Source organism: Phyllostomus hastatus, unplaced genomic scaffold, assembly GCF_019186645.2.
Source record: "Phyllostomus hastatus isolate PE091 unplaced genomic scaffold, TTU_PhHast_1.1 phas_contig_948, whole genome shotgun sequence".
Lineage (NCBI taxonomy): Eukaryota > Metazoa > Chordata > Mammalia > Chiroptera > Phyllostomidae > Phyllostomus > Phyllostomus hastatus.
The window spans coordinates 403,909-426,238 of NW_025333993.1; the positions used below are offsets into that span (position 1 = coordinate 403,909).

At 48.4% G+C, this 22,330-nt stretch overlaps 1 protein-coding gene across 1 annotated transcript in view; it reads left to right on the forward strand.

The window, feature by feature from the left end:
- Positions 1 to 18,068, forward strand: part of LOC123828013 (minichromosome maintenance complex component 3 associated protein) — a 47,739-nt gene extending 29,671 nt beyond the window's left edge. Inside the window, exons 18-29 of the mRNA XM_045852514.1 lie at positions 404 to 601; positions 2,417 to 2,485; positions 2,568 to 2,705; positions 4,364 to 4,514; positions 8,296 to 8,554; positions 8,771 to 8,868; positions 9,911 to 10,301; positions 11,420 to 11,677; positions 12,166 to 12,295; positions 13,853 to 14,059; positions 16,331 to 16,481; positions 17,781 to 18,068. Of these exons, the coding sequence (XP_045708470.1) occupies positions 404 to 601; positions 2,417 to 2,485; positions 2,568 to 2,705; positions 4,364 to 4,514; positions 8,296 to 8,554; positions 8,771 to 8,868; positions 9,911 to 10,301; positions 11,420 to 11,677; positions 12,166 to 12,295; positions 13,853 to 14,059; positions 16,331 to 16,481; positions 17,781 to 17,936 (2,206 nt within the window). The 3' untranslated portion in view covers positions 17,937 to 18,068. The remainder of the gene's footprint in view (positions 1 to 403; positions 602 to 2,416; positions 2,486 to 2,567; positions 2,706 to 4,363; positions 4,515 to 8,295; positions 8,555 to 8,770; positions 8,869 to 9,910; positions 10,302 to 11,419; positions 11,678 to 12,165; positions 12,296 to 13,852; positions 14,060 to 16,330; positions 16,482 to 17,780) is intronic.
- The last annotated feature ends 4,262 nt before the right edge of the window (positions 18,069 to 22,330 follow it).

Consider the following 22,330-nt stretch of genomic DNA (forward strand, 5'->3'; position numbering starts at 1 on the left):
GCTCGTGCGTCTGGAGATAAATCCCATCAGTGGTGTTTGCTGGGTCATGGGCGTGCTCTGGTGTTTCTGTCCATACTGCTGAGCTGGTCCCCTCGAGAGGGCAGCATGAGCTCGTCAGTCCAGTAATTATTTTGCTTGCCACCACTCATTTGCTGTCAGGCCTCTCCCATGCCTGAGGTTTTTTGTTGTTGTTGTTGTTTTTTTAAACTTTTTCCCTTCTTCAGTTTTAATCCTGACAAATTTCTTAGTGTGAGGACTATGGCATGGGAGAGAAAAAGACCGAACATATTGCCAGAAAACATGTTCCCGCGTTAACGGTACCAGACCGTGTTTTGGCGTTTGTCCCCTGAAGGCTGGGGAACCTGCAGCACGCCCCGTCTTGACGCGCCGCTGTGCCCTGCAGGTGGAGGGAAGCTGTCGTGGCGCGGAAGAAGCTGAGGCGCCAGATGCGGGCCTTCCCCGCAGCGCCCTGCTGTGTGGACGTGAACGACCGGCTGACGGCCCTCGTGCCCAGTGCCGAGTGTCCCATCGCCGAGGAGAATCTGGCCAAGGGCCTCCTGGACCTGGGCCACGCGGGGAAGCTGGGCATCTCATGCACCAGGTCAGCGCTCAGCCTGCCGCGGTGCCTCCTAAGTGCCTCCCTGCCGCCCTGTGTCTTCGAAGGGAAGATGGGTCGAGTCAGAGCGCGAAGACAGGAGCAGGACTGCGCTTCTGTGGGTGGTTTTCCCCCCGGTCTGTACCTGTGGTCGCTCTGCCTGTTCTGATTTATGTGCCTTTTCCCTTTAAAACACTCGGGGTCCTAATAATTGAATTTTAGTTGGAATTACCTGTTTTCCCCTTGTTTTCCTAGTTTAAGAATACACCACATCCATTCTCATTGGCAGAGCCAGAGGGCAGCGTGGGCTCACTCCCACGCCCACTCCCCTGTGCGTCCACACTCTCCTGCTTCTCTGTCATTGCTGCTGCTGCTGTCCTGCTCCGCCACTCACACCTGCCCCCTCTGTCTTCTGCGGCAGCGTTTTAGTGACTCCACCTCCAGCCCTCCCGCCTCTCCTCTCACGGGCTCCCTCCCTGCCGCATCTCCCCGTCTCTGAGCGAGTGCGGCTCCCCGAGGCCCTGCCCGGGTCTTTGCCTGAGCTGTCCAGTGCTGGCCATGCAGGGCTCGGCCTCCCTCTTCAGTCCGTGGCGGTGTCACCTCTCGAGAGGGGCCTCTCGGTGGGGAGCCCAGCAGAGGGCACCATGGAGCGGCTGCAGCAGCGCACCACCTGGGTCTTGTGGCAGGTCCTTGACTTCCCCTGGACTGTCATGGGACATTTTTTCTGCAAACCGTCTCCAGGGTTTTTATCTCATTTGGCTCCAACAAACTGTCAGTTGCCTGGATTCCTGAGGCCCCATTCCTGCGTTGTCAGTGGGGTGGGTGGTGGTGCCCTGTGCGTGGTCAGGGCACTCAGGCTCCTCTTTGGCCTGTGGCAGCCTCAGCACTGGCCTAACCTCCTGGAGTTGCGGCTGCTCCCTCTGTCTCCGCCCCCACCCCAACACAGCCCCCTGCCCTGGCAGTCTCTTTCTGTCCTTCACGTAACAGCTCCCCTTGTGCATTTACAGCCAAGGCTCCTGGATCCTGTGTCCCAGCCTCCAGTATCCAATTCCCAGCCTGGTGTCAGAACCTAATCTCCACCCAGCCTGCCCCCGTTGGGGCCTTCCCTGGCTCACAGGGTGCCAGCCTGTCCTCCCGGGCTTAGGTCATGCACCTGGACTCAGTCCCGTCATCCTGGAGCACTGCCCTCACCGTCTTTGCTGGCCGCCTATCTGCCAACTTTCGCTCTTGACCCCTACACCCTGGTGTCCTCACCACCACAGTCGGGTCTGGTCACCTCACGTCTCTAGTTGAAGTCCCTTTGCTGCTCTCTGAGTCCTTGCATGGCAGTGCTCGCCAACCCCCCTCCGCCCCACTGTCCCCGGTGGCTCTCCCTGCGCTCATTCTCTGCAGCAGACCCACTCCGGCCTCGGCACGGCCACCCCTTCTGCCTCTCCCCCAGAAATCGTCGTGCTCATTCCCCTTACGTCCTTCAGGCCTTTGCTCTCAGACGCTTCTCTGACCACTCTCTCAGACTCCGACACACCCGCCAGGCCATCCAGACTCGCAGAGGCGCGTCTCTCCCCGTGATGGCAGGATTTTTGTCTGTTTACCGCTGTCCCCCATGACTGGCGCATGGTAGATACTGCTTGGTATCTGTGGAATGAACAGGTCCTTCCACTTACCAGAAAAAGTTTCCTTGATCTCCCAAGTATTTCCCACCCGGAAATATTTACTAACCAGTTACTTTCACTGAAAACATCGGTAAGTACACATCAGGCTCCTTCCGTGGGCACGTGGCTGGCCTCATGAGTGCTCAGTGGGGTTCTCCTCTCTCTGCAGGCTGCGGTGGCTCAGGAACAAGACTGCGCACCAGCTGAAGGTCCAACACTTCTACCAGCAGCTGCTGAGGTTTGTCATGTCCCCGCCGTGCACGCTGCTTTCTCCCTGGAGCCCGAGCATCAGCTCACCTGCTGTGTTCGGTCCCTTCCAGTGACGCAGCGTGGGCGCCCTTGGACCTGCCTTCCCTGGTGGCCGAGCACCTCCCTGGTGGAAGGGAGCACGTGTTCTGGAAGCTGGTGCTGGTGTTGCCGGACTTTGGAGAAGAGCAGTCCCCAGGGAGTCCCAGCAGGTCGGGGAGGGCCTCCCTCTGGCGGGGTGGTGCTGAGAAAGCAGCCTGGGGAGGTGGAGTGCCTCCTCCCGAGAGCGCCGGGCCGTGGGGCAGCACAAGGGGCAGCTGGGGGTCGGGGCAGCGTGTCCCTCTCGTGCGTGGTGGGAGCCCTGACGTGTCATGACGCTGTGGTGCTTAGACTGGCGGTCTGTTCGTTTGTGATTGGAAGTTGACACTTTAGATTATTTAAATTTTTATTCTGTAAACTTGGCAATAGTCTGTCCAAATGCATTTTAGAGTTGATGGTTATTTAAAGCTGTGCTAAGGTGCATTAGAGTCCGCTTCATTTTAGAGTCTTGGGGAAGACGGTTTATAATTTATTTGCTTATAGTACCATTTTTTTTTCCTTAGGGAAAAAACTCTGGCATTTAAAAAAAGAAATCCAAGAAATTATTTCTTATAACCAAATCACTTCCATACTTTTAAAGCAACTATAAAACATGTCACCTTTTATTTTTTAACAGCTTTATTGGGATATATTTCACAAATAAATTTCACCCATTTAAAGTGTCCATTTCACTAGTTTTTGTATATTCATGGAGTTGTACAGCCATCACCATGATCCCTTCCGTGGGCACGTTGAACCATCCTGACAAGCACGTCTTCTGCACGTCTAATTCCAGAACATTTTTTCACTTAGAAAGAAACTCCATGTCTATTAGCAGTCACTCTCTGTTCCTCCCTACCTTCAGCCCCTGGCAGCCGCTGATCTGCTTTCTGTCTGTGTGCATTGCCTGTTCTGGACATCCTGTATGCATTAGTGTTCTGGACATCCCGTATAAATGCAGCCATACAGCACGTGGTACTTAACGACTGGCATCTCTCCCTCGACGTAAATGTTTTCTAGGCTCATTCATGTAGTAAATGTATCAGTCTTTCTTTTTTTTGCTGCTCAATAACATTTCATGAATGAATATATCACATTTTATTTATCAGTTGATGGGCGTATTTTGGTTGTTTCCATTTTTGTGTTAAATGTTTATGTGGACATATGTTAGCAGTTCTCTCGGTTATATACCCAGGAGTGGAATTGCTAGGTTATGTGGTAACTATGTTTAAGTCTCTGAATATTTGCTGAACTGTTTTTCATAGTGGCTGTACACTTTTACATTCCTATCAGCAACGTGTGAGGACATTAGGTTCTCTGAACACATTACTTTTAAGCAGGAACACATGTAGGCTAAGATAGCTGAGCAAAGATGAGAGTTTGTGGTGTTTTAAAAGTGTTTAAATGGTTCATTTCTTGAAACAGCTGTCTTCTGTTTTGTTAATTTGTTAGGAAATGTATGTCCCAAGAATTCTTAATGTCTCATGACTGAGAAATTGGATGCTATAAAACATGTATATGTTTTATGGATCTTTTGTAGTGCTCAGAATCTTTTCTTAGAGCTTTAGACAGAATCTCAAATCACATCAGAATGAGCCAGTCCCACGAGTGCCCTCTTCTCTCACCCGAATAAGCAGCCCAGCAGAGTTTTGTTCAGATTGACTCTGTAGTACAGTTTATGTCTGTGGACCTACATCCGTGTGATATTTCTCTAACTTCTTTTCCTGAAGGTCTTCATAGTTTAGATTTAGAATTGGATTCTTCTGCAAGTGTGTTTTTCTTTTATTCACAGAATTCTAGCAAACTGGTTAAAAGTCAAGTTCATGGGAGGCGATGACTCGGTTGACACATGCCGTGATGCTGGTGGGATTCAGACACTTACGCTGTTGAACGCGCCCAGCAGCAAAGGGACTCAGAGAGTACTTGTCAACGTGTGTGTGAAGGTGAGTGACAGTCACCTCATGTATTTACTTCTGTGATTTTCTTATTTTCACTCACTCCCAGACATCACTGGAATTACAAATGCCCGAAGTGGTTTTGAAAGAATGTGGGAGGCTCAGAAGTGTCACATCTGTACCTCCTTGTGTCTTGATGACATCCCATGGACCCCTGTTTGGTGTGAGATCCCAGGCTAGGGTCTAGAGCACAGTGAGCCTTTGGACTGCCTCTGGCCATAGACGACTTGGAGAAGTTAGATGGAAACTCAGAACCGTCCTGACAAGCGCGTCTTCTGCACGTCGTTCAGAAGTCCTGAGTTCTGTATCTGCTCTGGTGATTCACCCGAGGGAGGGAGAAGCAGAGCATCCCACTCAAGTGCGGTGACTTGCGTTCCACACGGCTTCTCAGCTGCTGACATCTTTGTTCAGTAGCTTCCTGGTACATCAGGCATTTCTCTGGCCTGGTTTGTTTCTCTCCAGAAGCGTGCCCTCGGTCCCATGGTCTGAAAATCCCCTCGGGTGTGCCTGGTGCCGACTTCCTGCATTCATCGTGCTGGGCTCGAGGGTCCTTGCAGGCTGGAGGCTCCTGTTTTGCTTCTGGGGTGTATTTGCATCTTTATGACGTGTTTTTCCTTCTCTTTCTTCGGCTTTTCCTTGAATCTCTGTTAGATGTATGTTGGAACTCATCAGGCGATCCTCTGAGCCTCTTATCTTTTCTATCCTATGTTCTGTCTTGCTCTTTTATATTGTGTTCTGGGAGATTTCCTTGACTTTATATTCCAAATGTTCTGTTGACATTTTTATTCTATATATATTATTCATTTCCTTTCCTTATTTTTTAAATATATTTGATTGATTATACCATTACAGTTGTCCCATTTTTTTCTCTCCTTTACTCCTCTTTGCCCTGTAATCCCCCTCTCATGAGCATTTGCCCACCTTAGTTCGTGTCCATGGGTTGTACATATAAGTCCTTTGGCTTCTACATTTCCCATACTATTCTTCACCACCCCTCTGTCTATTTTGTACCTACCATTTATGCTTCTTACTCTCTGTACCTTTCCTCCATTCTCCCCTCTCCCCCTCCCTGCTGATAACCTTCCATATGATCTCCATTTCTGTTCTTGTTCTAGTTGGTTGCTTAGTTTGTTTTTTTTTGTTTGTTTTTTAGATTGGTCATTGATAGCTGTGAGTTTGTTGTCATTTTACTGTTCATATTTTTTATTTTTATTTTTAGATAAGTCCCTTTAACATTTCGTATAATAAGGGCTGGGTGATGATGAACTCCTTTAACTTGACCTTATCTGGGAAGCACTTTATCTGCCCTTCCACTCTAAATGAAAGCTTTGCTGGATAGAGTAATTTTGCATGTAGGTCCTTGCCTTTCATGACTTGGAATACTTCTTTCCAGCCCCTTCTTGCTTGTAAGGTCTCTTGAGAAATCAGCTGACCTTCTGATGGGAACTCCTTTGTAGGTGACTGTCTCCTTTTCTCTTGCTGCTTTTAAGATTCTCTCCTTATCGTTAATCTTGGGTAACTTAATTATGATGTGTCTTGGTGTGTGCTTCCTTGGGTCCATCTTCTTTGGGACTCTCTGAGCTTCCTGGATTTCCTGGAAGTCTATTTCCTTTGCCAGATTGGGGAACTTTTTCATTATTTGTTCAAATAAGTTTTCAACTCCTTGCTCTTCCTCTTCTCCTTTTGGTACCCCTATGATTCGGATGTTGGAACATTTAAAGTTGTACAGGAGGTTCGTAAGCCTCTCCTCATTTTTTGAATTGTTTCTTCATTCTGTTCTGCTTGAATGTTTATTTCTTCCTTCTGCTCCAAGTCGTTGATTTGAGTTCCCATTTCCTTCCCATCACTGTTGGTTCCTTTTACATTTTCTTTTCTTTTACTTTGCATAGCCTTGACTTCTTTCTCTATTTGAGACCATATTCAACCATTTGTGTGAGCATCCTGATTACCAGTGTTTTGAACTGTGCATCTGATAGGTTGGCTATCTCTTTATCTCTTAGTTCTATTTTTGGAGTTTTCATCTCTTCTTTCGTTTGGGCCATATTTTTTTATCTCAGTGCCCCTGTTATGTAGTAAGGGGTGGAACCTTAGGTATTTGTCCAGGTGGGGCAACCTGTTTTGCTGCTGTCGTGGTGCTACTTAAGGGGGAGGCGTCCCAGAGGGAACAATGCAGCTTGCTTGGCTCTCGGCTGACTTGCAGTCACCTCCCTGCTCCCCACAAGCAAATTGGGCCCTTCTGGTGCTGATACCTGGGTGGGTGGGTTTGTGTGCATTCCAGCACCCTGTGGGTCTCTCCACTGAACTCTCCTGTGAGGCTGGGAGTTTCTCTCACCAATGCAACCCTGACACGTTTTTACAATCAGAGGTTTTGAAGCTTTATTTCCCCACTCTGGAACCCTGGGTTGCACGGTCTGTCTTGCTTCCCCGTTGTTCCTCCTGGTTTATCTGCACGCCAATGTGGGACCGCCTGGTCTGCCGGCTGCTGCCTCACCCACCCCGGCCCTCCAGTTGCTGCCTTGACTGGAGTCCTGTCCATCTTCGCTCCTCCTGCTGGTCTGGATGAATGTTTCTCCTTTAACTTTTTGATTGTCAGACTTCCATGCAGTTCTGTTTTCTGGCAGTTCTGATTTATTTTCTTTATTTTAAATTTGTTGTCCTCCTTTCCTTTGTGAGAGGAGGCAAAGCATATCTACCTATACCTCCATCTTGGCCGGAAGTCACTCCTTTCCTTTTCTTGTCCTTATTTGATATATCATCTTGTGACTATTTTTTGGATGTATAATCTTATGTCTCTGAGGAAATTAGGATTTTTTCTATATTTTCTTACATTCTATGCATTATCTGTTTCCTTTGGGTTTCTTTTCTCTGTAACTATAGTCTCGTGTGCTGGAGGCTCTCCTCAGGCACCTTATCAGAGGCTGCCTGCCATGTGCTTGAGTGAGGCCCTGAAAGGCTGGCCGTAAGCTCTGTGTTTAGGGTGGGGTGGAGGGTAACTGGGTGGAAGCCATCCTTTTGGGGGGGACCTCCAAATGTCAGGATCTGGGTATCTGTTCCCTGGGCTGTTCGGTGTCTCTGGACGGGCCTCATCGTGTCTCCTAGGGTAGCTGCTGGTGCTCTCAGGGTAAGGCAGGGGGTAGCCAGAGCCAGGCACCCTCCGCATGCCTGGGGATGCTCCTGTATCTGGAGCTTCTCAGGGTGGGACAGACCCCTGCCTAGGGTGCATGTTGTACTTAAAGGCCACCCGCAGGTAGGTGTTAACTAGAAGTTTCCTTAATGACCAGTAGGGCCACTGCTCTGCATGTGGCTCACCCCTCCAGGCCCTGAACCTGGCCTCTGGCTCTTGGTGCCACGAGACATGGGTGCTCTGGGCTTTTGCAGGCTCGGCTGGCCTGGGTCCTTTCACGCCATGTCTGTAGCCCCTCAGGTGTAGCTTCCTCTGCTTCCCCAACCCAGTGGTTGTCCTCATGTCCACTCTATTTTCTAGAAATAGGTTGCTGATGGTTTGCTTTCCCCCCTTTTTGTCATTATGGGCTTAACCGTTTTTACGACTTTTTAAGGGTAACTGTTAAGGTGAAAGTAACGTGCTCAAACACATTCTAGCTGGAGGATGAATGTTGACCTGGCTGTTTCTGTGTCCACAATTCGTGGCCTCATGGAGGGGGGCTGGCCCAAAGTGCAGTGCAGTTTGGCTGGGCTCCCTCTGGGGCCGATGTTCACTGCTGATTTGTCCCTTGGTGTGTCCATTCTGATGGTCTGGGTGCTGTTCCAGGTGGCCCACGGTGCTCTCAGCGACGGTGCCCTTGACGCCGCGGAGACGCAGAAGGAGCTTCTTGGAGCCAGCGGGCTCATGCTGCTGCTGGCCCCCAGACTGAAAGGCGAGGACATGGCAGAGGAGGATGTGTACTGGCTGTCCGCGCTGTTGCAGCTCAAGCAGCTCCTGCAGGCCAAGCCTTTCCAGCCGGCGCTGCCGCTGGTGGTTCTAGTGCCCAGCCTGGGAGGGGACGCCGTGGAGAAGGACGTGGAAGATGGTTTGTGAAGACAGCCCCGTTTATGAGCCAACATGTTCAATAAATGGGTCGAGCCCCGGGTCTGAGGCAGTGCTGGCAGTGCGGTGTCGGGAGTCAGGGGACGGCAGCCACTCCGGTGCCTGGGAGCAGGGCTGGGCGGGGTCTGTGGAGTGAGGTGTGTTCATTCACCTGCAGGCTGAGCGGAAGACAGGTGACCTCCGTCTGTTTCTTTCCAAGGTCTGATGCTACAGGATTTGGTTTCAGCTAAGCTGATTTCGGATTATACTGTGATTGAGATTCCTGATTCCATTAATGATTTGCAAGGCACAAATAAGGTAAAGTTTCATCATTTTTAAAGGTCTAACTGTATATTTCAGTTTTTCCTTTTTTGCTCTATATTGAATTTTAGTTATATTGCTGGTTGCATTTTTAATTTTATTTTTGAGAGGTAACCTAAAAATATAAGCAGAAATAAAAATAAAATATAAAATTTTCCCATAGTCCTGCTATCTGAAAAATAAAATAAAATTGTTAATGTAATTTTTAGAGGTTTTATAGTTACAGATTTAAAATATGGCCATTCATGTCTTATATCTGAAGGTCAGATATGTAAGTTATTTTCTTAGAATATGTGAAGAAATAATGTTATCAGAAGTTCCCTTAAAGAAGGAAGTCTGGCCCTTGCCAGATGGTTTGCTGTTGGAGTGTCATACTGTACACCAAAAGGTTGCAGGTTCGATTCCTGGTCAGGGCACATACAAGAGTCAACCAATGAATGCATGAATAAGTGGAACAACAAATTGATATCTCTCTCTCTCTTCCTACCACCGCTCCTCCCCACCCTCTCTCTCCCCTCCTCCCCTCCTCCCTTCTCTCTAAAAAAAAATCAGGTGAGATATATCCTCAGGTGAGAACTAAAAAAAAGTCTGTGCTGATAGTTACAGTTAGGGGAAGAAGTGCCAGGAATTAAATAAGAGTAACGACAGGACGAAAGGTGACTGCAGGGTGTGGAGACATCCGGGTTAGTTCTTCTGAGGACCGGAAGACGTGTGTTCCCGCCTGCGAGATGAAGGGGATGTGCAGGGCTGGTTTCCTCCAGGCCCGAGCCCTTCCTGTGGCCCCACCTTGGGTAGGGTGGGGCTCGGAACCCCTCTCCTAGGATCCCCGCTGTGTAGGTCTCCAGGGCCCTAGGAGGCCAAACTGCACTACAGCAGAAGCTTTTGCTCCGCTTCCCACCTGGGCAGCTGGTGGTCGAGCAGCTGGTGCTCCGGTGGCACCTGCTGTGGCAGCTGCGGGAGGGGCACCTTCAGGAAGCTCCTTCTGAAAAACAGCATGACCTGTTTAACCAGGTGTTTTCCAACTGTCTTGGCTTCTCAGGTGTCGCAGGCCGTGCAGTGGCTGGTCTCCCGCTGCCCCTGTGCCCTGGACCTTTCCTGCCAGACCCTCATTCAGTATGTGGAAGATGGGGTTAGCCGTGAGTTCAGCGGCCGGTTTTTCCATGACAGAAGAGAGAGGCGGCTGGGAGGCCTGGCCTCGCAGGAGCCTGGTGCCATCATCGAGCTGTTCAACAGTGTGCTGTACTTCCTGGCTTCTGTGGTGTCCTCAGAGCAGCTCTGTGACCTGTCCTGGCCTGTCACCGAGTTTGCTGAGGCAGGGGGCAGCCAGCTGCTTCCTCACCTTCACTGGAATGCCCCGGAGCACCTGGCCTGGCTGAAACAGGCTGTGCTGGGCTTTCAGCTTCCGCAGATGGACCTTCCGCCCCCTGGGGGTAAGTGCTGGTGCTGAGGGGTGCTGGCCGGGGGTGAGTGTGGAGGCAGCTGAGATCACCTGTTTCTGCTCTTACTGTAGTGATGGTCCAGCGGGTACTGGCCGCTGGTGTGAGGTTCTTACGCCCTCCACTCTGTGCCCCTTTCTCCGTTCTGCACCCACTGCCCCCGCCTTTGGGTTTAGGAGTCAGAATGGGCTAGGGTTTTTGTCGAGTGACTGTTGGTCCTTCTCCACCAACACAGTAGTCTGTGGGTGTCTGCTCACCCCGGGGAGGAAGGTGGCCTGCAGTGTTGGGGGAGCAGTGACCCCAGGGCCCTGAGTTTCTGAATGGATGGCAGGCCCCATCCTGCCTGCACCGTGGGGTGTGGGGGTGAAGAATATGGGGACCGTGCAGTGCTGTGCACACACTGCTGGGTCTGCCTGGGCCACGGCACCCAGCGCTGACTGGAAGCTGGTGTTCCTTTGTGGAGCCTCTGTCGGGGCTCCCGCTGTGCCCGCCGAAGCATTCAGACTGTTCCGTTGCATTCTCCAGTCCCCTGGGCTGGCCACGGTTGCTGCCCCTTCCCTTGTTGATGCTGGTAAAACGGAAGGAGGCCGTTTACTGCTCATGTGGCACAGTGCAGGGCCTTACCAGGGCCACTTTCCTTTGGGCCACACGGAACAGCTGCCCTTCTGAATTTCAGGGTTTGGCCCTCAGTAGGTCTAACAGATGGTCGTTACTGAAAAGAACCCACAGGGAAGCAAAGTGTACTGTGCAAACCCTCTGTGCTGTGAGCTAGTTCAGGGCTTCCCAAAACAAGTCAAGACCTCATGTACCATCCTCACCTGGGTCCTTGTTAAAGGACGGATTCCTGGGACTGTACAAGCAGAGCCTCTTGCGGGGGGTAGGGGGGCCCCTTAGTTGAAAGTTTTGTCAAAGGACACTGGGTCCCTTGTTGGGACATGGGGAGAGAGAGGCTCTTTTCTGAACAGCTATGGTGTGTGGTATTTAGATTTGAGAACCGACTTCTCATCCACAGTTACCTTCTCCTAAATTAATATGGAGTGAAGTACATTTCATGTAGATTTCCCCCTGTACTTTGGCCAAACCTTGTGATTCACAAGGTGCTTTCTTTCCAGCTCCCTGGCTTCCCGTATGCTCCATGGTCATCCAGTATACCTCCCAGATCCCCAGCTCTCGCCAGACGCAGCCTGTCCTGCAGTCCCAGGTGGAGAACCTGCTCCAAAGAACATATGGCAGGTGGAAGAGCAAGAGCCCCTCCTGCGGCTTGGGGGCAGGGCCTTCGGTCGCTGAGATCCCCTGGGATGACGTCATTGCCCTGTGCATCAACCACAAGCTGAGGGACTGGACACCCCCCAGGCTCCCTGTCACGTCAGGTAGTTAGCGCATATCACCACGGGGCCGGCATCCTCACGAGACTTGACTGGTCCGATTGCAGTGAAGAAAGAAGTTTACTTGATGTTGGTTCTTTTTTCTGTGGGTCATCATCCTTCCTTTCCTTAGGACTCTCTCCTTAAAGCCAGCGACTTGAGGGCACTTGTAAACATTGGGAAGAGCTAAGAGTTCCAGGAGCGCCAGGGCTCACCTCCCTGATACGGGCCCCCTGGGCTGGTTCTAAGTTTGAGAAAATTTTGTAGGTCTGAGTAGTTGTACTGACCACGCCACAGTCTGCGCGTGAGCCTGTCTGAACCTTGCGTGACCTACGGACACTTGGAGCACGTTTGGCTCAAATGATAATCACGTAATTATGTGACTTTAATTAGAGGGGCTTGTCCTTAAATCAGTGACTATAAGCAAATATCAGGTGTTTACCTCTTGCCCTTTTGATATTCTTTTCTTATTTGTTTTTATATTGTTTTCTCAGAGGCACTGAGTGAAGATGGTCAGATATATGTATATTTTTTTAAAAACCATTTGAAAATATATGATGTTCCGTTGTCGTGGGAACAAGCCAGAATTCAGACACAGAAGGAGCTCCAGCTGCATCAGGGGTGGTGAGATTTGTGTCCAGTGTGTGTTCCTGTCGTCCCTCCAACCCGTAGAGCAAACCCTGTTGTTCTCTTCTAAGGCACATGACAGAAGTTCACATCCTATACACGGAATCCAGTCTGGTGTGGGCAGATTCTGACATACTTGAAGGACAGATCACTCCCATGTAATAGAAACTGTTCTTGACCAAAAAAAGCAAGCATCTCACTTCATTTATCAGATGAAACTGACCCTGAAATCATAGCATAACTGGGAGAGTGCAAGCTGACAAAAGAAAGCTGACATCTCACAAATCTGGTTCAAATGTACCAAATAAAATGTTAGTATGTGCAGTCTTGCAATACATAAAAAGTTTCACAAGTAGGCTTTATTCCAGGATAAACAATACCAACAAGAGAAATCTATTCATGTAATTTGGGGCCATAATAGAAAAATAAGTGATCATTTTAGTAGCTCTTGAAATGTTTTTCCTAAATTTAAATACCTATTTCTGTCCCCCAAATTTATACTCATTGCTGATAAAAATTTTTATCAAACTTGGGTAAACATTTTTTTTTTTTTGCTTGATAAGGTTGTCTATCATAAAACTGCCAAAAAAAAAAGTTGCTTGTTGGTAAAACGTTCGAAACACTGAAGTCCAAACCGGCCTGAGCTGCCCCTGGTGTCACTGCTGTTTACTGTTGTCCTGGAAACTGTGCTCGTGGGGATGCAGAGGGCATAAGTATTAAAAGAGGAGAAACGGTCATTTCCAGGCAGTAAAATTGTCAGCTGAAGATAATCAACAGTCGTACCTTTAAAATTGTTCCAGGTTCAGAAAGGTGATTTGATAGACGGACCAGGAGAGGCACTGAGCCCCTGTTAGGGGAACTCGGAGGGCCCTAAATGGGCAGAGAAAACCTGAGTGAGTGAGAGGCAGGCTCCCCTTGCTGATGGGAGGATGCAGTACTATATAAAGTCAGTTCTGAACTATAACGTCAGGGCATTTCTAGTAAAACCCAAACATAAGTAATAAAATTCATCAGGATGAGAAAATGTGTAGCGGTCGCTGAGAATATTTTGAATGAATAAGAATGACCAGGAAGGCCTGCTCTGCCTGATGTCAGAACACAGTCGTGAAGTCACAGTAGGCAGGTGGATCAGAATAAAACGTCCAGGCACAACCATGTGTGACAAAAGCACCATGCCAACTAGTGGGCGAGGACAGACTTTGGTATCTGTTTAGAAAAACTGCTCCGTTATGTCCGTTTGTAAACATTAGTTCCAGAAGGACTTAACAGCTCACTATAAGAAGAACCTTGCTAATAATCAGGGGTAATAGAGACCTGTTGATAATCCAGGGATGGGAAGTAAAACTCAGAGCAGGACTGCTCTGAGGGCCCAGCTGCCCAGGAGACAGGAAGCTCCCCTAGGGCAGAGGCTGCCCTCCCTCCGAGCCTTGCACCTGACCCAACAGAAGCCCTGAGCATGAGGGAAGCTGGGAGCAGGAAGGGGTGGGTCTCACACCTGAGGAGTCCTTTCTCCCTCTTTCCTGACTATAAGCATTTCAAAACGTGTACTTACAGTTTGGGAACAAAGTCTTCTCATCCTTCTGCAACCAAGTTCGCCACTCCATCGCTTCATGTGCACCTAAACAGGAAGAGGAATGCACAGCGGGGCCGAGAAGGGCAGGTTCCCAGCACGGAGGATCTGATGCGCGGAGCCTCTGCCCAGGAGCTTCTAGTTCAGTGTCTGTCCAGCAGTCTGCTGCTGGAGAAGGAGGAGAGCAAGAGGTGAAGCCCGTTCCCGTCTGCTCATTGTGTCCTTAAGCTTTTTTGTGCTTGAAAATCATCCTTGTGGCATTTCTCTGTCTCTCGGCCTCATTTCCTCTCTAGTCTCCACCCTTGTGTTTCTGCTCTTTTTACCGTAAACTCCTCAGGAACAGTGGTTCTCGCTGCTCCAGCTCTCTTTTCCAGTCTTTCCCGTAGCCCCCTTCTGCCCTCCATGTCCACTCTGGTTGGGCTCACTGCAGCCCCCACACAGCTGAACTGACGGTGAACCCCAGTCCCCAGTACCGTTCCACACCTTTGCTTTCTCCTTCCTCTCTCCCAGGATGCCTTTAGTCCCTCTCTTGCCCCCTGGGGGCTTCCAGGATGCCCTTAGTCCCTTTCCTGCTCCTCTGGCCGTAATCTCTAGGCCACATCTCCTGGTTCTACCTCTTCCCCCCACTGCCCCCTGACTTGCTCTCTGGACCTTGTGCCTCTGATATCTGTACTTACTCTAGTTTCATGGGTTGTTAAATAACATAAATATTCTGACAACTCCAGGTACAGATCTCAAACCTCGGGTTTTTCTCTGAACTCTAGATTTGAATATCCTACTGTTTCTATTTTTTTTTAAATATGTTATTTATTTTTAGACAGAGGAGGCGGGAGGAAAAAAGAAGGAGAGAGATCAATGTGTGGTTGCCTCTCATGCGCCCCCTACCAGGGACCAGGCCTGCAATCCAGGCATGTGCCCTGACTGGGAATCGAACTAGTGACCCTTTGCTTCGCAGTCCGGCGCTCCTACTGCTTCCTGATAGCCATCTCAAAGCTTGTTAGCTGGATCCCAAATCCAGTTCCCAATTTCCCCCCAAAAGTGGTCTTCTCAGTGGAAAGCAGCATTGTCTTTCTAGCTGCCCAGGCTGAATGCATTGGAATCATCCCTCCACATTTAGTCCTGTTGGTTCTATTTAAATCCTGTCGGCTCTGTTCAAAATATATTTGGGCCCTGGCTAGTGTGGCTCACTGGATTGAGTGCCAGCTTGCGAATCAAAGGGTTGCTGGTTCGATTCCCAGTCTAGGGCACATGCCTGCCTTACGGGCCAGATCCCCAATAGCAGACGTGCAAGAGGCAACCACACATTGATATTTCTCTCCCTCTCTTCTCTCTCCTTTCCCCTGTCTGTAAATAAATAAATACATAAGTTTAAATAAGTAAATATATATTCATATGTATATATGGAATTGGACCGTTTTTGCAGTAGGCCATAGCCTAGTCTCAGCTGACTCTGGGCGAGGCTTTCAAGTGTGAGGCAGAGGTCGTGTGACTTCTTTGTTTACCACCTTCCCCTGGCTGCTTCTCACTCTGATTCAAAGGCAGGATCCTTACGAGGTGGGCAAGGCTTCATGTGCTCTGCTTCCCGTTTCCTTTCTGACATCCGTTCCTTCAGCACGCTGGGCAGGGTGCAGTTGGGCCTTCGCAGTCCTTGTTCCTTTGTCCGGGACTCCGCAGCCACCCCAGTACCCCTGTGGCTCACCTTGCCCTCACTCAGTCTCTGCTCAGATGTCTGCTTCTTAGATGGGCCTTCTGCCTGTTCTCCCAGCCTGCTCTGTCTCCCTGTCTCTGTTGGTCTGTCTCACCCTCAGGCCACCTTTCCCTTGTAATGTGTCCCGTGTCTGTTCCCTGCAAGTATAAGCTGCTTAGGCCCTTTCCCTGTCTGTCTTCAGTGCTGTGTCGCTGGTACCTAGAGTGGTGCCCGCTGTTTGTTGGGGGCTTGATAAACATGTGGCGGAGTAGTGAATTAGTGTGTCATTTCTAAAAGGAGATCTTTCTAGGTCTGTGTCATTTAAGCAGTTGGACCAGTTTGTCTTTCTTGGAAAGAAATGTGTATGGAGAAGACAGCTGTGCAGTGTAGAGGTGGTAGGACATTGAGTTAATTTTAGACTGTTAAGCAGCCATCCATACACTTGGATAATCCCTCAAGAGATAAGAATTATAGACACAAAAATTCAAAATAAGCCAGAGAAAATAAAGCAAATGAGAGAATTATGAGTAATGTTAAGTAACATATAAAAACAATTGATTTTGGATAAATGCCACCTTTCTCATTAAGTACAAATTGGGTTTATCAATTAAAGATATGATTTTTTTAAAAGTATGTTTCTGCTTCCCCATTGATGTCTGTCCTTAGTAAAAAGCAAAGCTTTCAACAATTTGAAGTATGAGTTTATACATGTACAGAGCGATAGTGAAAGTGAGTGACAGTTACGGTTTTGCTTCTCGGTGCTCGGACGTTTCAGGTTTGAAGATCAGCTTCAGCAGTGGCTGTCCGAAGACTCGGGGGCATTCGCGGACCCCACTTCCTTCCCCCTCTACCTCCCTCAGACCCTGGTGTCGCTGCCGCAGACCATCGAGCCCGTGATGAGAAAGTCCACAGCAGCTAGTCCGCAGGTGAGAGGAGAGGATGCTTGGCATTATGTTGGAATTAGACATCAAGTGGCTGGGATAAAAGTAAGGATTGATTTATTGTGTGATGTTACGATGAGCAACAGGTTATAAGCTTAAATTAGATCTTGTCTTAAACTTGATCTGTCAGTTATAAAGGCCCAACGAATTCTGAGTTTCCTCTTGTGAAATGAATGAATAGTGAAATTGATACATGCTTAGGAACTGAACAGAACCCATCACTGTGCTGACATGTAGTGAGGACTTGAGGTGGAATAACAGGCGATGACAGAGTCTTCTGTTCACGGAGCACGTAGCGTCCAAGCCGTGGCATTGCCCTGACCTCCTCTCCGGGATCATCTCATCTTCATAACCTGAGGAGGTTAAGTTCACACAAGTCAAGGACCTCACCCACGTGTGTTCAGCTGGTGGTGGCAGAGCTGCTTTTCAAAGCCAGACCTTGCTCTAAAGCTCAAGGTCTTTCTAGCTCACTAGCCTTTCTTCGGTGGTAAAAGAGCCAAAACCAGAGTTTGAATTACAGTGAGTTAGTGCTGGACAGGTCAAAAGTATGCTCCTGGGCTGGCTTTAGGAAGTCCTTCTGTAGGGGAGAAAGCAAATTAAGATGACATATTGTTTCTATTTATCAATTTGCAGACAATTGGCAGACAATTTTTCTGCCCTAAAGAAATGACTGCCCTGGCTGGGTGGCTCCGTTGGTTGGAGTGTTGTCCCCATACACCAGAAAGTTGCGGGTTTGATTCCCAGTCAGGACACATATCTAGGTTGCAGGTTTGATCCCTGCTCAGGGCACCAGAGGAGGCAACTGATCGATGATTCTCTCCTTTCCTCTCTAAAATCAATAAAAACATATCCTTGGGTGAAGGGGCAAAAAATTACTATATATGACAAAAAAATATTTTATTCACTGTAGCATTAATTATTCTGCATAAAGTTGAAATGAAGTGAATATCCAAAGGTGGGACTCTGGTTAAGCAACTACAGTACTGTGATGGACTAGTTTGTAGCCCCTGGAATGGTATTTTGTAAAAATGAGCAGCACTGAAAGTTTTTCTCGACAGAGTCAGCGGAGAAACACTCCATGCGCTGCCGATCCCAGCTGTATGCGTACGTGCTAGAAGAGGCTGGAAAGATACACGATGGGCGCGAGGAGGGGAGCTCGTTGAGCCCAGCGTGCCCCAGATGAGATTTCTAACATGAACCTGATCTAGTGCGTTTAAAGAGAGTATGTCTTGGTCTGTGGGTATTCCAAAATTACCTTTGGTTTTTTTTTTTTCATTTATATAGAATGAAAGGGCAGGCGAGCAACAGTTGTCAGAGGCAACAGGCACATCCCTCACTGAACGGCTGAAGCACCTCGAAAGGCTGATCCGAAGTTCAAGGGAAGAGGACGTTGCCTCTGAGCTCCATCTCTCTGCACTGCTGGACATGGTGGACATTTGAGCTGCGCACTTGAGAGTGGGAGGGTCTCTCCAGAAGATTTTGTTTTTACTCAAAAATAATCTTATTCCTGATGCTTGATGCACTGTTGGAAATGTGATTATTAATCATGCAAATAAAACATTGAATGTCTAAGGAGGTCTCCTCCTGTTTTCAAAAATGGTAGGCTATTTCCTCCTGTGTAAATGCTTTGATATTACCTGTTTTCATGATCTCAGTCACTTACCAACACGCTCTGGGGCAGTTAGCAGCTTATGTTTCTGTGTCGAACAAGTCATCACTCGTCGTCCCAGCAGAGTCACAGTCCCGGATGCGCCAGACATCAGCAGTGCAGGCCACCGAGCTCGCATCTGGAAGCACCAACGGTGTGTGTACAAAGCTGTCTGAGGATGTGTGTGGGGCGTGTGCCTGGCCTGGAAAAGGGGACATAAGGAGATTGGCTGGAGGTGACGGTAGACTTCCTGGAGAGGAATGCAGGGGTGTAGCTGGGGAGAGCACCCAAAGATGTGATGAAAACCTGGAGGTGCCAGTTTGGTAGTGTTGTCGAGTGAGGGGATTGGCCAGACCACAGAGACCCTTGCGGCCTTATTCTAAGTGGTATGGGAGTCAGCTGTTGGAGTATTCTAGGCAGAGAAGTGACTTGTCCCATTTTCTTTAAAAACTGTTGTATGGGGAACGTCAGCAATGCAAGGCAGAAGTCTTTATTATTACTCTTTTTAACCCTCACCCAAGGACATTTTGTCCTTGCTTTTTAGAGAGAGGGGAAGGGAGAGAGAAACATCAGTGTGAGAGAGAAGCATCAGTTGGTTGCCTCCCGTAGGTGCATGGACTGGGGACTGAAATGGCACTCCTTCGGTTGTGGGCCGACACTCCACCCACCTGGGCCACACCAGCCAGGGCTGTTGCTGGAAGTTTTTAAGACCGTTTCTGCCCCTGGTACTCTTGAATTTCTCAACAACATGCTTGATGTGTCTGTTGGTCCCTCCCCTACTTCCTGTCCAATTTATTATGCTGAACACTTAATAATACTTTTTTCCAGAAGTTACCGTTGTGTCACAAACTACCCCAAACATAGCAGCTTAAACTTTAAATTTAGGCAGAATTTGGCTGTAGCTTTTTTCCTGGGGCCTCTCATGCAGTTGCAGTCAGGTATTGATTGGGGTTGCAGGTGTCTCAAGGCTCGACAGGGCTGGCTTTCTTAAGACGGCTCGTTCACGTGGTTGGCAGGGGATGATGCACTGTTGTCTGGAGGCTCAACTGCCTGAGGTGACTGTGTCATCTCACATGTGGCTTGGCTTCCTCAAGTAAGGTGTCCCCAGCATAGCTGGACTTCTTAAATGGGATCTTAGAACTCCAGGTGCAAGTGCTCTAGTGAGCAAAATGTAAGCCCAGCTTTAAAAATCTCATGCAGGATCACTTCCACTGCATTGTATTGGTACAGGCATCTGGTTGCAGATTCAAGGGTCAGGGCATAGATCCCCTTTCTCAATGGGAACGAATGTTAAGATCACATTTTAGAAAAACATTAGATGAGAGTTGGAGGCATCTTTAGAAAACAGTCTGCCGTACTTTTTCAATCTAGACAATTGTCCACCCATTTGGGAATTTTTGGAAATTATTTAATATATTCATCCCATCCACTATTTCCCTTTGGAATTCCCTAATATTCAGATATTTGACCTGCAGATTGATCTAATTTTCTTCTTTCTTCTTTTGTATCCTTAACTTTTTATGCTACTATCCTAAAATTCCTCTATTTTATCTTCCTATTCTTGTGGCTTTTTTTTTAAGATTTTACCATTTATTTTTAGAGAGGGGAAGGGAGGGAGAAAGAGAAAAACATCAATGTGTTGTTGCCTCTCATGTGGCTCCCACTTGCGGAGAGACCTGGCCCGCAACCCAGGCAGGCATGTTCCCTGACCAGGAAGTGAACTGGTGACTCTTTGGTTTGCAGCCCGCGCTCAGTCCTCTGAGCTATGCCAGCCAGGACCTATGCTTGTGACTCAAAATTTGATGTCATATATTTTTTTTTATTTCTGAGAGTTTTTTTTTCTTTAATGTTTCTTAGAAAATCCTGTTCATTTATTGAGTATATACTTTTGGAGTATTTACTATATGTCAGGCATTATTACTTCAAGTGCTGGGGACAGCAACAAACAAAACAAATTTCAGCCCTCGTGATACTTATATTTTATGGGAGAGATAATAAGAAAAATATGCGAAATACTTGGTATGCTAATTGGTGATAAGCTGGGAGACAAGTAAGGCGGGGAGGGAAAGAGTGGGTCAGGTGGTTGTTTTTCATTGTGCAACACCCTCTGTTTTGTCAAAGTCCTCTACACCTTGCCTCATCTCCGTGTCTCAAAAATTCCATCTTCTGTGTGTTTTGTTGTTTTTCATGGTAGAGGTCTTCCTCAAATCCGACTCATGTTGATGACAGGGTGCTGAGGAGCTTGTTGGAAGCTCTGTGTCAGCAGATACAAGCTGCCTGGTGACAGGCTTCCCTGCTTTTCCACCGGGTTCCAGCTACCGGTGTGTGCAGGTCTTTCTGGGGTGGCATCGACTCCAGAGAAATCCTCTTCCTACGGCCCACAGCCATATGGCTGCGTGGGAGAAGTGGGACTGGGCTCTCCGGTGTGTGGATTTTCACTCAATGTCCCTGCTTTCCGTGGTCTTTGGCTATGCCTTGTGCTTGAGGTCATACCTCCTCTGGCTCCACTGCTGCAGGCTTCCACCCAGGTAAGGGAGAGGGTGCGTGTCGCAGTGCTCCTCACTCCAACTTTATACTAGTTCTTCAGTTTCTGTGCCTTCCTGGAGTTCATTGGCAAGAATGGTCCCTTTTCTTGATGGCTTCACCCCAACACATAGGTTTCAGCCTTTTCTGGCTTGTTAAGTCAGTTATTGCTACTCCTTACATACTTTGCCTTTATAATTTTGTTGAACACTGTTTTTTAATAAGTTTTTTTTGAAATTTTTACTCCTTATTTTAAAGAAAGGAAGGAAGGGAGAAAGAGAGGGAGAGAAACATCAATGTGTGGTTGCCTCTCATGTGTCCCTTGATGGGGACTGGGCCCACAACCCAGGCATGTGCTCTGACTGGGAATCGAACTGGCAACCCTTTGGCTTGCAGGCTGGTGCTCAATCCACTGAACCACACTGGCCAGGGCTCACTGTGAATTTTTATCTCTTATTTATGTGAGTATGGTTTGGGTGGGAAGTGGAAGTCAATGACTGTGCTCAGTGTGACATGTTTAACATATTTAATTGGAATTCTCTCCCCACCACCCTCACTTTTTAAAACTCTGCCATGGGGCCACATCTAATTCGTTATCTGACCTCATTTTATAGTCCCACCAAAACTTCTGCAGAGATTACTATGGTTTTTACTTGGCTTCCCTGACTCCACATCTCCTGTTTTTTCTTTCCTCTCTTTTCTGGATACTCTTTCTCCTCTAGACTGGAAGCTGTCGGTGCCCCGTGGCTCATCCTGGAAAACTTTCTCTTTGGAATACTGCCTAGTTGATCTCATTCAGTCGTAGGTTTCAGACACCACCTGAAAACCGAGGACTCCCAAATTCCTCACTCCAGCCCTGGCCTCTCCCCAGAACACCAGCCTACTCAACATAACCACTCGAATGTCTGTTGGGCGCCTGTCTTACCTTAACATGTCCCTTAATCTAGCTGGAAATTTCTTCCAAACTTTCCCTACTTTTGAAAATGACTCTACTGTATGGCCAGTTGTCCCTGTCAAAAACCATAAGAGGTGGTTTATTTAGCTTACTGAACAAGTTGTAATTGGCAGTGTGCAAGCAGAGAGAAGGATTACTTTTTCTCATGACTGTCTCAGAAATTCTTTCAAATCACAGGTAGAATTTAGTTTTTTTCTTTCTTAGTTATAAAAGGATTATTATTTTGCTTATAAAAAAGTCCAGTAAAATTGCACAACTCAACTCTGCTCCAGTTGAAACCTCCTCCCTCCCCTAGCTTGGCCAGACTCAGAGTTTGAGATGTAGGCTGGGGCCCCCATTCCCACTCTGTGTTTCCACATGGAGGGACATCCCCAGAAGAAAAAAAACCCAACGACTTCCAGCCTGTTTTTCCCTTCCAGGGAAGTGAGATTTGGTGAATCTGGGAGAACAGACAGGGTCAAGTGTGTTCAGGCTCCTCTGGGCACAGTTTCTGGGGTGGAGGTTGACATGTGCCTTCCATTGGCACTTGGCTACAAGGTAACTTGGTGGCGCACCCGCAGTCGTGGCATCGGCTCTTGCTCAAGGGCACGAGCTCCTCCCGGCCTCTGGTCCTGCCCTGGCCTAAGCCTCGCAGCTCCCAACACTGGACTCCCTTCCGGTCTCCTGCGGGGCGGGAACTCCCCCAATTCCTCAACCCCACCTGCTTCT